This window comes from Aspergillus niger, assembly GCF_000002855.4.
Source record: "Aspergillus niger supercontig An08".
Lineage (NCBI taxonomy): Eukaryota > Fungi > Ascomycota > Eurotiomycetes > Eurotiales > Aspergillaceae > Aspergillus > Aspergillus niger.
Genome location: NT_166524.1, coordinates 2705960 through 2718028, shown reverse-complemented (window position 1 = coordinate 2718028; position 12069 = coordinate 2705960). Strand labels below are relative to the sequence as shown.

Sequence of the window (12069 nt, the reverse complement as noted above, 5' to 3'; positions counted from 1 at the left end):
ACTAGGTTAGTGTTTGCTTTCCAGACTCATCAATGACGAGATTCTAGCGCCAACCTGGAACTTCACTGCATCAGCCAGCTTCTCATGCTAGAACACACGGTAAATTTACTGCGTTCGTCGCCCTATCTGCAGCCAACATACAATGTCTAATTCATACCATACGTACAGCACTATAGCGTTACTGGTATAACCGAGGCATACCAGGTGAGGAGCCTAGGCCGAATTGGGGAACTCTCCTCCCAGGGCTAGGTAATACGTAGATGTGACGGTGCCATCTAGGATTGTCTGCTCGACATAGCCATAATTGTAATAGTCGCAAATCTTGCAGGCGCTGAAGACCTTTTCCGCAGGCTCCACTAGATTCCCGCACTTTGTGCGGATCGATGTAGAACCCTGCCATATTGTTAGAGTTGCAGTTCGTTTCGGTTAATGCTATTGCGACTTGTGTACTGACATAATTGCACACAAATATTGACGACAAGTTCGAGTTTGACACCCGTGCGCAACTATCCACTGGCACAGCACATGTCACGTTTTCAACGTCTTTGAGATGCTGAATATTGACGGGTGCCTCTTGGACATGGGCCAAACCGTAATTAAGCGAACACATGGGGCTGTCTGTCTGCAAGTATTTCTCAGCTCAGTCTCTCGGAGTGTACCAAAGTCATACAGTGCTCCTCTTCTGCGTCGGCCGAGAAGTGGTATTGGCTGGGTATACTGGTACGTCGAGCACCTGTGAATAAGGCATCATCCATTAGCAATCGCTTCTTGTATCTGCATTTACCACATACCTCATCACCATCCGTGTCTTTGTAAACGTGATAGTCAACGGCACCAGCGACCTGTAAAAGTCAGATCAGCCAGTCATGAGCGTTATATCTGCCAGTCCAGAGCCTTACATGAGATGCCACAAGGAACAAATAAACAATTTTGAGCAATAGGGGCTCCATTGTTCGACTTTCGAGAGGCTTTGCAATGGTTCAACGTAGCGAGAGTGATACACTTGGTTTATATTTCAAGAAGTGAGATGACTGATCGGTTAGGAACCGCTCTGTACGCTTTCTAGATGGCTTTGTCGGGCCACCCCTTTTCGCCACCCCTTCTACATCAAAAATATTAGGCCAAGCTCTTACTTAGACCATGCTTCTCGTAGCCCCGTTTATCCGTTTGAGCCACTCCAAGCTACCCCGCATCGTACTCGTGCACCCCTTTCATATCGTGTCCTTGTCTTGGTTTTGAAACACTGCACACATATTTTAGTTGGATGATATGGCCTTGCAGAATGAACCCTATCGAGGGCACGATTCTTTCAGAAGATCTGTACGTACTGTATCTAATCTTACATGGCACGGCATGTCCAGGTCTGCTGACTATCAATTGTTTACGGTCCAATGATGCATTGGGCATAGCATGCCGTGCTCTGGCATCGAGGAAGCAGATCATTTACTCGGTTTCGGTCGAAGTTCACGCGCCGTGCCAAGAGTGCAAAATGCAATGCATGACAGCCGGGCTCGAGGGTGAACTACGTCAAGAACAGAAGAGCCTCGGTCATGTGTGAATCGGTCTCCTGGCGTCATTAATTAGGGAAGCAGATATACTGTACCGTCTCTCGAAGGTGTTGATGATTTGCCTCCGAACACCGTAGCACTGCAGGTGCAAGATATGACATAGAATTTCTTGCTCCAAAACTTGCAGAGAAAGTACGGTGCACAGTGAATAGATTGACGGGTTAGTCACAGCTGTCATAACTTGAGAACGCAATCTTTTGAGTACCTCGACACCATGGGTAGCACAAGGCGCATATGCAGCGGTGTGCACTTTAGGTGGAGAGCTCGTCAAGTTCTGTGTTCACAGCGTGCTTAGCTTTCACTTCGTTGAGTCACCCTGAGAAAGACCCCCTCAGGAGGAACCTGTGAGTTGAGGCGGCAATGAGACGGGTGTACATTTGGGAATAGCACGTCTACTTAGCGGTCGGGCGGGGGCTGTTACCCAGGCAATCCAGACAGGAACGGTACGGTCACACCCAGTTACGGAACGTAATGTGACAAGGTGCTCTGCTCTGCCATAAGAAGACGGTTGCGCCACAGTGTGGGATGATTTGGTGGGAATGTTCTAGCGCGGATGATACGGAACAATATGCCGCTGTCAAATTACTCTCGCGTTAGCCCCGACATTGATTGCTCGGTTGATTACCAATCGATCGGATGTCCGTTTCGGGAGCGTTTGGTCTCAAGTGGAGACAATTCGAATGCAGTTGAAAGACACTGCTGTTGACAGGAGACGAGCCAATTATTTTTTTACGGCCACTCAGATTATTTAGTGGCCTTCGCTTTCTTAGCTGCCGAATGCGTCGGCGTTCTAATGCGGGCTGCCAAGAAATGCGGTCTCTGGTGTCCAGAAGCCCATATTGTGTTGCACGCTACGACCATTTGCACTTGTGGCAAAGTCATTTCCCAACGAGTATCTGGGCTCTGAAGGATTGCGGTAAAGCAATGAACTAAATAAATTTCATGACTTTCCCCGTCGACTTAATCAAAGCGCATTTCTGGGGCGGACCCCCTCCCACCCTCGCGTCCCTCGCCGTCTTTGTTTGATAGATAGTACCGTATCACCGTCCAACATGTAAATGTTCATGTAGAGTATGGTGGTTGTACGTAGCGGTACAATGAATGGGTTACTAAGTAATGAACCTCGTGACAAATTGCCGTATCAATACAGGAATGGCGCGAACATCGACCCTGTGATGACAGCCCAACAGGCTGCAACTGGAGCCCCTTTGATCCACTCCCGCAGTAGCTGGTGTTGTACGGTAGACATTAGAAGCGTAGAGTGCTAATGATGCCCCGCCTTCCGCTGAGGCTTGTCGCTGATGCCCGCAAGACGGTTTCACTTCATTTGATCTGAAGCTTCTCATATCATACTGTTCGAGTGCCATGAGACAGTGGAACTCAAAGATGTCCTCTCCTGCTCTTCGATCTAACTATGAAGGAGCATGCATCGATGATGAAGGAGATTTTCTCTGCAAGTGCGGGTTCAGCATGCGCATATCCACAGTGAGTGACAGGAAAAGCCCAAATTTTGGGAAGAAGTGTTAGTCGACATCTCATGAGCTGAGTCAAAACTACTAATTCATCCAAGATATGGCATGCAGACGAGGAAGAGAAAGCGCAAATCGGTGCCGGATTTTCATTTGGTACGAGGAGCTTCCTCGGATAAAGCTTCTTCTCTCTACGTTTTCAGAACCTGCGACACCAAGAAGAACGTTAGATATCCGACAATTTGGGGTTCTCACACCAGTTACCAGTTCAAGGAAAGGGCATCCACCCATAGACAGGACAACTAGCCGAAACCAATCAAGCCAAGTTACAACCCCAAAACGCCCACTGTTTTCTACATCCGGGCAAGTCAACAAGAAGCCAAGAATATTGGGTACTCCATCACGGTCCCCTAGCCCCGCACAGTCCAAAACTCTCGATGTTGGCAGCCCTACATGGGGTCCTGACACTGAAACTTCCCCATCATTAAGATCAGAAACCATGCATTCTATGAGGGGAAGATCGCGCCGATGGGAAGAATACGAGACGGATTTACTAAACACACCTACCAAGCACAGAACCCATATGGAGAATTTCAAGCCAAATGATGGGAAAACAGAGGTGGCGAAAGGAGAAGACGAAGAAGATCTTCTTTCTGACTGGGATGACACTATCGTCTCAGAAGTGATTCAGATCGCCGATGAATCTACATGAGGCGCGTGACTGTCTCAACCCTCTTGGAACTTAAAAGAAGCACAAATCCTTTGATAGCCTTCCGCCACACACTAGGCACAAAACAAGAATGCTAGAACTTGGGAGAGCTAAGGGCAGGGATGTTTCCTTGAGCACATTTTGGCCTGAGGAGTTTTTCTTTTTTTTTTTTTTTTTTTTTTTTTTTTTTTTTTTTTTTTTTTTTTTTTTTTTTTTTTTTTTTTTTTTTTTTTTTTCCTTGGTTAATTCCAGGATCATATTCTTTTGACATAAATCGACTTGTATAAGGAAGGGGCAAACCAGAGTTCAAGGCCCGACCGGGTTCGAAGCGCTCTTCGTATAGCCCAGTTTAGGCCAATAAGAACGTGTCTTTAGTTACCTGATCTACTTAGTAATCTGTCCCTCACCTAATCGAGAAGGTTCCCTGGGGTTTCTTCCTTGCGGCAACATCTGCAATTGTCAATATATGGGACGAACATCCCTTGGTTACGTAGTAAGTGATCCTCTCAACAATACTGTATTAGTAGTGATTCAATTTACAGACTTTCCGGGAACGGCTTCACTACTTATATCCTTTCATAGTTTCCCAACCCTAATACCAAGATAGCCTATTCCGCCCTTTGATAGACTCCGGATTTTTATGGATCAGGATATGGTAACGTATCGTAATGGCTTCAACGTAGATCCCCGCCCTGTATTTTTACTCGTTTCGTTCCCTACGCCACTTATCCCCATAACTCAGAGGCAATGTCTGAAGATCCTAGGATAATTACCGACCAGCCAAGCTCCCTCGGTCAACTCCTGATCTGATCAGGCTTATTTGATTTGGAAAAGATCCCTCGACCATGATCAGTAGGGACTCACCGTGAGGTTAGGACCAGATCTAATCGTTCGAGTGATCGATAGCTTCGAGCCAATCATTACTTAGAAACCTTAGAAACCTTAGAAACCTTTACCTATTTTCATGCCAGGAGGTTGGTTGCTTCGTCCTCATTAAAAAGAGGAACACGGAAGATTATTAATCCTTTCCCCCCGGAGTAATGGCATCCCTTGATTGAATCCAAGAGCTTCATCTTCCTTCATACAAGGAGCAACGTTCACCATATTTCATTATCATACCTCTTAAAGCCGATGTTATTAGCTTTACCATGGATGACTCAACCGAAGATGTTCATAAGCGCATTCTGCGCCAAGCTCGAGGGATCCTTTTCGATTTTCTTGGAATGATCGGTTCAGGCACGATCCGACTAGTATTCTTAACCAGAAGATTATTTAGGATCTATACGCCCCTTTGCCACACAGGTCCAGGATTGTCTCCATGAATACAATACAGACAATGAGACTCGTTTTGTCGCAGTCAATATCTACGCCGGCAAGCACTCCTATTTTGTGGTTGATCTCAATAATACCAATTATGAGTATCAGACTGCTTATGAATGCAAGACGTCGATACCCGTCTATATCCTTCACCTATCGAAAAGAAATCCGAAGATCTTCAGGAACTGAGAACTGGATAGACAAATTGCCGCGAATATCAGGATCATGCACAATGGCCATGGTCAAGACCCTGTACCTTTGTTTGACAATTATCATGACGAGAATCGACAATACGGCAACCCACGCAGCCTCCAACGTTGAATTTTTAGTTTGCCACTGACGATGCATGTACGATGTATCTCGTTATCATCCTGTTGTCCGTTGAAAGCCGTTATTACCTCCGAACGTCTGCCTGAGGGGATCAAGGCGTTTATTTGGTCGATAACATTATGTAGTTAAAGTAGGTTTAATTCACTTGGTGTTGGGGGTACGGTATGCCCCACCAATTATTTGAGGCACCCCTTGGACCTTGGGTTCTTCGCTCTGTTGGCCTCGACTCGCACGCACAGCCAATCGAAACCCGCCACATCCATCACATCCATCGTATCGTTGCGACTTTTCTTTCCAGTCATAAAGTAGAACAGATGTGTCCAGTAGAAATATCATATTGACACGCTTGGGCCTCAAGGCTTATCTATATAAGGATGTCTGACCATCCCTTCCAGTCTTTCATCTCATCCGTACACTTTCTTTCTCGGTTCGGAAACCCAAGCCCAGGAATTGAACGAGGTCTGCTCACCTAGGTACTTATCGATATCGAACACACTGATACCCGTGACAGATGTGCTATTGGAAGCAGACAGTTTATCAGCTCTGTGGATGCTTGGGTATGGGGGAAAACCTAGGGCACATGGACGAATGCAATGGTATTTGTAATATCAACATGCAGCCATCCAGACAGCAAACTAGGGTGGAAACGAATCCAGGATGATGCAACATCCATACTCACCAAATGACCTCATCGAGCAGTGAAGGATCTTTCACCTAAAACTGGCCTATGTGAACAGGGTACGTTATAGTCATCGACGGAACATTAGATTCGAAACTCTGAAGCATCCAGTGGTTACAAGGAATGAAAACGCTTCTGCTTTCTATCATTTCTGTGGACAGTGGCATACGAGAGTGCGATTGCCTGTTGAGGTCTGACAATCGCGGTCTCATGCTGCACTTACCTGGTGGCTTGGGCATATTTGTCGTGGATGTCTTACCGCAGGTTCTGTCTTTCTGCCCAGATTTGCAGTAACCACCTATATACGTAGTGAAATGAAGAAAGCTTTCATTTTGGGAACCGCCAATGTCAATTACGTTTTGGCGGATGTGACTATAACTAATGTCTAGGCTCACCAAACTTCTCCAGCGATGTGAAGAGCTTCAAGGAGATAAAGGAAGAAAGTAGAAAACCGTGCCTTTATATGTAAGAAGTCTGAACATCCCACGAGCGAGTTCTGGGAGCTGAAGGCCCAACTGTAAGCTTCGTTAAAGACCGCTACGCTTACTGATACGGAGACTGACAGTGGCCATAATTTGTGCATTTGATGACGAGTGTCTAATCAGCAGTAACATAGTTGTTCCGTTCTATTTCTCATTATGAACTGGGCTTCATGAGACTAAGATTCGGGAGACTACGGAAAGGTATAGGTACTACAGTAACAACCTACTATCAGAAGAGTGTCTGCACCAAAGCTCGATCAAAAATGTACCAATACACCAGCCATTACACGTGAGGTTTCATTTATCTGGGTATATTTCACGCGATTGTCTCGTCGAGCTTACACCAGGATCATCAGTTGTGTTCGGAAGTCACATCTTCCGTTCATCGGCTTTATATGATAGCTCACCAGAATCGACATTGAATATCCTTAAGAGGGTTCTTGATTTCTGGAAGCTTTCCCCTGAGACTTGCTAAGGCTACAGAGGGTATTAACTCATATTCGAGGGGCTGTGTCATATACCTGGTTACAATACCGTTGGGTCTTGACGTACTATGCTCTGAGTCACAGTTAATTTGATAGGAAGCCAGAGGAAAATTTGTTAACGCTGGTCTGGAAGGGTCAGACTTCTTACTTAATCAGCTATCTATGAAGCAAATGCTGGGAATAATCTTGTGGGGAGTCGTATATGTTATATTCCACCACCATTAGTATTACTTTTACTCCGGGAATCGGGATGGAGGCCAGCGACCGTGCGCAGGAGAATGTGGCTTTGTCGCTCAAGAATTCCTTAGCGGACGTGTTCCAGCCAGTCGTCTTACCCTTGTCCCATGCCTGACTGTTTCCGGCTATTTCAGGGTTATATCAAACTGCGTCCCAACGTTTGCTGTCCAGTCAACTGCAGGTAGGACAATAGCGTGCGTCATGACTTGGCTTTTGTATTACCACAGCGCTTTATATACACATGGTTTGACCTGTCTCGCAGACTACATTTTCTTCAGAGGTTATCCTCATCGAACTTTTCGCATATATAGCTTGTGCAAAGTCTCGCAGAAATGGCCAAAAAAGGAAACAAGCACAGAAAAAAGAACCTCGTTCGAGTGGCAAAGCCTGTTGCTGAAGTAGTTTGTGAGACTCTTGAGTGCCCTGCTGCCGAGAACTGGGAGACTACCCCTCCCTGTGACGAGACTGGGGATGCGGAGCCTATCGCTGAAACAGTCTATGACGCCGTTGCGTGTCCTGCTGCCGAGAACTGGGAGACTACCCCTCCCTGTGACGAGACTGGGGGTGCGGAGCCTGTCTCTGAAACTGTCGGTAAGCATGCTGTAACCGCAGGTTATGACAGTTATAACGTGTCAACTCCGGGTATCCATGAATATGACCAACCTGAGACCAGGTAAGTCACTCCACGTTTAACGAGGTTTCAGCAGCGGGCTAATCCGAGATATCTAAGCCCATATGGAGATCTACCAATAGTAATTTCTATCGGCCGGGGAACCCAGTATTTTGTCCCCAGGGACATAGCTGGTCAAATTCTATCTCTTCAAGATCATTGGGACAAGAACGATAGTCGGATAGCGAGGTTTCCTGAGGTTGATGACGACATTGGGCATACCTTCATCCATTACCTATATACAGGTGATTACCAAACCTTGAAGCCAGCGTCAACGAGCAATATGCCTTGGCGCGCAATCGAATACAGACGAAGTGTCCTTGCATATTCTGCTGGTACACGTTGTGGTGTTGATGGACTAGTCCATCATGGAAGAAAATACATGCAGATATTTGATAAGGATGTTTCCCTGTTTGACATGATAGATCTGGGACGCGAATGTTTTCCAAGAATTGATGAGGACCGGTGGTATTCCGAGTACCTCACCAACAGAATTATGACTAGCTTCGAGTCTGAAGAGGGGATTTTTCAGCAAGAGGAGTTCTATTAAGGCTTTGGCGAGAACCCTTATTTTGATATATTCCTTGGGAAGATAATGGCAAAGGCCTATTCCCTTAAGATATCACTTATTCGTGCGACGTCAGACGGGAGGAGGATGGACGAGAGACCAACCATGGCGATGGCAATGAACAAAGGGTATGCTGCTAGTAGCATATATGAATGCGCCCGTACCAGGCCGGAAGGACGCAAAGAACGATACTCACACGTTAAGCCTCAATTAAACCGAACTGATGGATCATCTCCCCCGTTGACTTCAAGAAGACTGGATGAGGCCAGGTCAGACTTTGAGGGGGATGAGAACGAGCTTGAATTGTCTCGGACAAGTGTTGTGACACCAGCTTCGAGTACCGTCGAAGCGTCCAACGGGAACTGTGTTGGAGAGACATCTATAGGAGAAGAGCCTTTTCAGTCAGGCTCTGACCTCGGCCGTGATATTGGTCCGCACTGGGAACAACACATCATGCATGAAAACTCATGGAAGGGCTGCCAGATGTGCAAAAGTTACATCCTGATTATGTTTACTAAATTGTTTGCCTCATGAGAGGAATGGACTGTTTTGATTCGTCTTAGGATCGCTGATCTGTAATCACTATAATATAGGATTTCGTGCATAGACTCGTGGATCAAGCGCTCTGCCGTCTTGAACATATACCAACGGGAAATATAACTGGGGTATCCGACCTCTAATCTTGCCCTTCCGTTGTGAATATACAGTGGGCCTGGTCGACAGGCTGCACAATGAGACGGGTGGCTGGTTCTCGAATCTTTTGGTTTTACCAGTCTTCTACTGCTAAGATAATGTATGTCTCCTGGACCGCATATCTACTCACATACCTTTGGACGGGTCATTCTTGACTGGCAACGTACGAGAAACAACATAGTTTCCAGGACTATTACAGATGTGCCTGTGGAGTTTGAGACGGTAGTCCACGTACTGATGGACTGCCCGAAACTCAGAGACTGGGACAACAATCACGGGGAAGATCGGGGGTGTATTCAGCAATATATCAAGCATGGTGGGGGAGCGCAATCCAGGCAGCGGCTTATTATGAGGGTGAAGAAGTCGTGCATGCTCTTCTGGATGCCGGTGCTCAGGTAAATGCTCAAGGAGGATATCATGGTAATGCATTGCAAGCCGCGGCAAGGTATGGACGAGTATGCTTGGTACAGATGTTACTGAATGCTGGAGTAGACGGCAATGCTCGTGGGGGGATCTATGGAGATGCTTTGACAGCAGCTACAAGACGAAAGAACACAGAGGTTGTCAACATTCTTCTGCAAGCTGACGCAAAAGATGACTTGAGCGAAAGCGAGGGTTTGGGTGGATCTGACATGACTGAAGACATAGGTGGTGACTTGTTTGATTATGCATATCATTTATCCGCTGTATTGCTCCCACCACTGTTGGATGCGCATAGGGAATGAGGTCATAGATTTCTCCATACCATCTATGCGACGAAACGGGACATAATCATTATTAACATCAGTACTATTCGTTTACTGAGGCATATATTTGCCCATCGCAACGTGTGGGACTAAAGCAGATAACGATTCGGTCTTCGCTCATTGGTTGACTGATATTGCTTACATCATACATCGTCCCCCATCAGCCGTTAGGGTTTCTTTGTAACATACGGGTATTAAGTCCACATACACGTCTATGAAGACGAAATGGAGAATAAGGCCTCCAAGTGTGAGTGGGGTCCGTGATATTTCAGCTAAACCTGTGTACCAGCGGTCCAGTACCCAGCACTAGCTTAAAATTAGTATATAAATTATTTCTCTTGATAGAAGCAAAAGAAGACGCCCTGACACTGAAGACGCCACCTTATTCCACGATGTAGCCTTCATATGCAGGAGTCAGATCCTCATTAGGGAGAAAGTTCGCGGTAACGGTATCGGATATGAGTGGGTTCTGGGCACAGGCGATGGGGGACTGGTAATTGTCATAGGGAAACTGGCGGTAGATCTTGGTGTATGAAGTTGTATTTAATAGCTATGGAAACACAAAACAATCGCCTAGCTATCCCTATGTTTGATGTCACATGGAAGGGTGATACCGCATTAAGGAAATGTCCATGATCTCTGCGGTAACACACTGATACTGATTTTCCACACAGCCAAGTCCTACAGGTCCTTTGGATAGAGAGCTGCGTAGGTGGAGGAGATACTCTTCGAGGAGACCTAATAGCTTGGAAGACCCTCAATTCAAACGTCTTCCTAATTAATTTCGGCAAGATACTGTAAGGGGAGACTTACATGGTAGTATGATTCTATAGCGTTGCGGCAGCTGGGCAACTCACAACACGAGCACGTTTTATCCACGCTTCTGAGGTTGAACTTCTTATGCAGAATAAAGTTGCAAATATACTGACTCCCAGCACGGTGTGGAGATATCTACTCACGCCGAGGATCAATTCTTGGTGTTTCAATTTCACTCGGTTCTAGATATATGACCCATAACAAACTGAGGGTTATAGGACGGAAGCCATAGCTTACATGACTTGCTTTCGAAAGGTGTCAGGTCTGTGCCTGTACGATTACTTCACTGAAAGAATGATTAAACCCAGTATTGTGCGGGGCAATACAAACAAAGCTAAACAACAAAACGACACATCAGATGCCTACTTATAAAGCATTTTTAAGACCTATATAGCATCTGAGACGGAGTAGAATTGTCATATCAGTCTTGCTCAGGCATTGGTTACGCCCAAAAGTTCGTTGTCACAACCAAGGGTCTAATCACTCTTCAGTCACACTCAGCTTGCTGCTTAGATGGCCTCTTCTTGTTCTTCTTTTTCTTGTCTAATCCCCGAAATCCCCAATCCCAATTATCACTATCTTCGTGAGTGTAGGGAACTTCTGGGTTGGCCTCTTCGCAGTCAACTGGAAGGAGCTCGACCGCAGGCTCACCACACGGACGGTTCCGATCAGAAGCGGATGAAGATGAGTTATTTGCAGTTTTATGTGCTTTGGGCGGTACTTCAAGACATTTTCCTCTGTCGTGTCCTTCGGTAGGCTCAGATTGGGGTACTGCAAACGATTGTTCACACGAAGGCTCGCCATCATTCTTCGTCTCACTGCCGCCGCCGGTAACTCTAAGAATGTTTCGCAAGCGTGAGGTCTCGGTGGTAAAGGCTTTGACTATAATCTTCATTACAGCTTTGCTGAATGCTGGATCATCCACAATTTCCGTGTAGAACTCGTCCAGCTGGAATGTTGTTTCACCCTCCGCGAAGCTGCTAGCAAGTTTGGAGTCTAAATAGTGATGAAACTATTCTTCATTCTCAGGCAATTTTGAAAATATTGATCTGGCTCTTCGTAGGACCTGGAAAATTGACAGGGTTTCACTGAGAGTCATGATGTAGTTTTGGGCAAGCGCATCGAGGCCGTCTATCTTATACTTCCTGGCGGCATAGTAAACCTGGACGCTTCTCTCATATTCAAGTTCAATGTGGTGTGTCTCGCTTTGATTTTCCGCGTAAAAAACCGTTTCATATTCCCCTTTGTATAGGAAATGTAAGATGGTGTGGCCAACATCCGCGTCGACATCTCTGAGTAG

At 46.1% G+C, this 12069-nt stretch overlaps 7 protein-coding genes across 7 annotated transcripts, besides 1 other annotated feature; 4 read left to right on the top strand and 3 right to left on the bottom strand.

Annotated features, from left to right (window-relative positions):
* Positions 1-82: 82 nt before the first annotated feature.
* An08g11500 (hypothetical protein) lies at positions 83-950 on the bottom strand (the record flags this gene model as incomplete). Its single annotated transcript, XM_059749445.1, has 5 exons — positions 83-126; positions 202-622; positions 671-733; positions 792-842; positions 900-950. The coding sequence occupies 5 exons, from the start codon at positions 948-950 to the stop codon at positions 83-85; spliced, it is 630 nt and encodes a 209-aa protein (XP_059604227.1).
* Positions 951-1410: 460 nt separating this feature from the next.
* On the top strand, positions 1411-2475 carry An08g11490 (hypothetical protein; the record flags this gene model as incomplete). The annotated part of the gene is made up of 6 exons (XM_059749444.1): positions 1411-1517; positions 1593-1653; positions 1824-1912; positions 1994-2016; positions 2117-2221; positions 2312-2475. The coding sequence occupies 6 exons, from the start codon at positions 1411-1413 to the stop codon at positions 2473-2475; spliced, it is 549 nt and encodes a 182-aa protein (XP_059604226.1).
* A 479-nt stretch (positions 2476-2954) lies between these two features.
* On the top strand, positions 2955-3749 carry An08g11480 (uncharacterized protein; the record flags this gene model as incomplete). Its single annotated transcript, XM_059749443.1, has 3 exons — positions 2955-3053; positions 3139-3193; positions 3241-3749. The coding sequence occupies 3 exons, from the start codon at positions 2955-2957 to the stop codon at positions 3747-3749; spliced, it is 663 nt and encodes a 220-aa protein (XP_059604225.1).
* A 151-nt stretch (positions 3750-3900) lies between these two features.
* Positions 3901-3982: a repeat region (repetetive DNA).
* Positions 3983-5534: 1552 nt separating this feature from the next.
* An08g11460 (uncharacterized protein) lies at positions 5535-6311 on the bottom strand (the record flags this gene model as incomplete). The annotated part of the gene is made up of 2 exons (XM_059749442.1): positions 5535-5683; positions 6296-6311. The coding sequence occupies 2 exons, from the start codon at positions 6309-6311 to the stop codon at positions 5535-5537; spliced, it is 165 nt and encodes a 54-aa protein (XP_059604224.1).
* Positions 6312-7608: 1297 nt separating this feature from the next.
* Positions 7609-8496, top strand: An08g11450 (uncharacterized protein; the record flags this gene model as incomplete). Its single annotated transcript, XM_059749441.1, has 2 exons — positions 7609-7949; positions 8070-8496. 2 exons carry the CDS (start codon positions 7609-7611, stop codon positions 8494-8496), a joined length of 768 nt encoding a protein of 255 aa, XP_059604223.1.
* Positions 8497-9245: 749 nt separating this feature from the next.
* Positions 9246-9932, top strand: An08g11440 (uncharacterized protein; the record flags this gene model as incomplete). The annotated part of the gene is made up of 2 exons (XM_059749440.1): positions 9246-9307; positions 9434-9932. 2 exons carry the CDS (start codon positions 9246-9248, stop codon positions 9930-9932), a joined length of 561 nt encoding a protein of 186 aa, XP_059604222.1.
* Positions 9933-11256: 1324 nt separating this feature from the next.
* On the bottom strand, positions 11257-11781 carry An08g11430 (uncharacterized protein; the record flags this gene model as incomplete). Its single annotated transcript, XM_059749439.1, has 1 exon — positions 11257-11781. A coding segment is annotated over one exon (525 nt), but the record flags the coding sequence as incomplete, so codon positions are not given.
* Between the last annotated feature and the right edge of the window lie 288 nt (positions 11782-12069).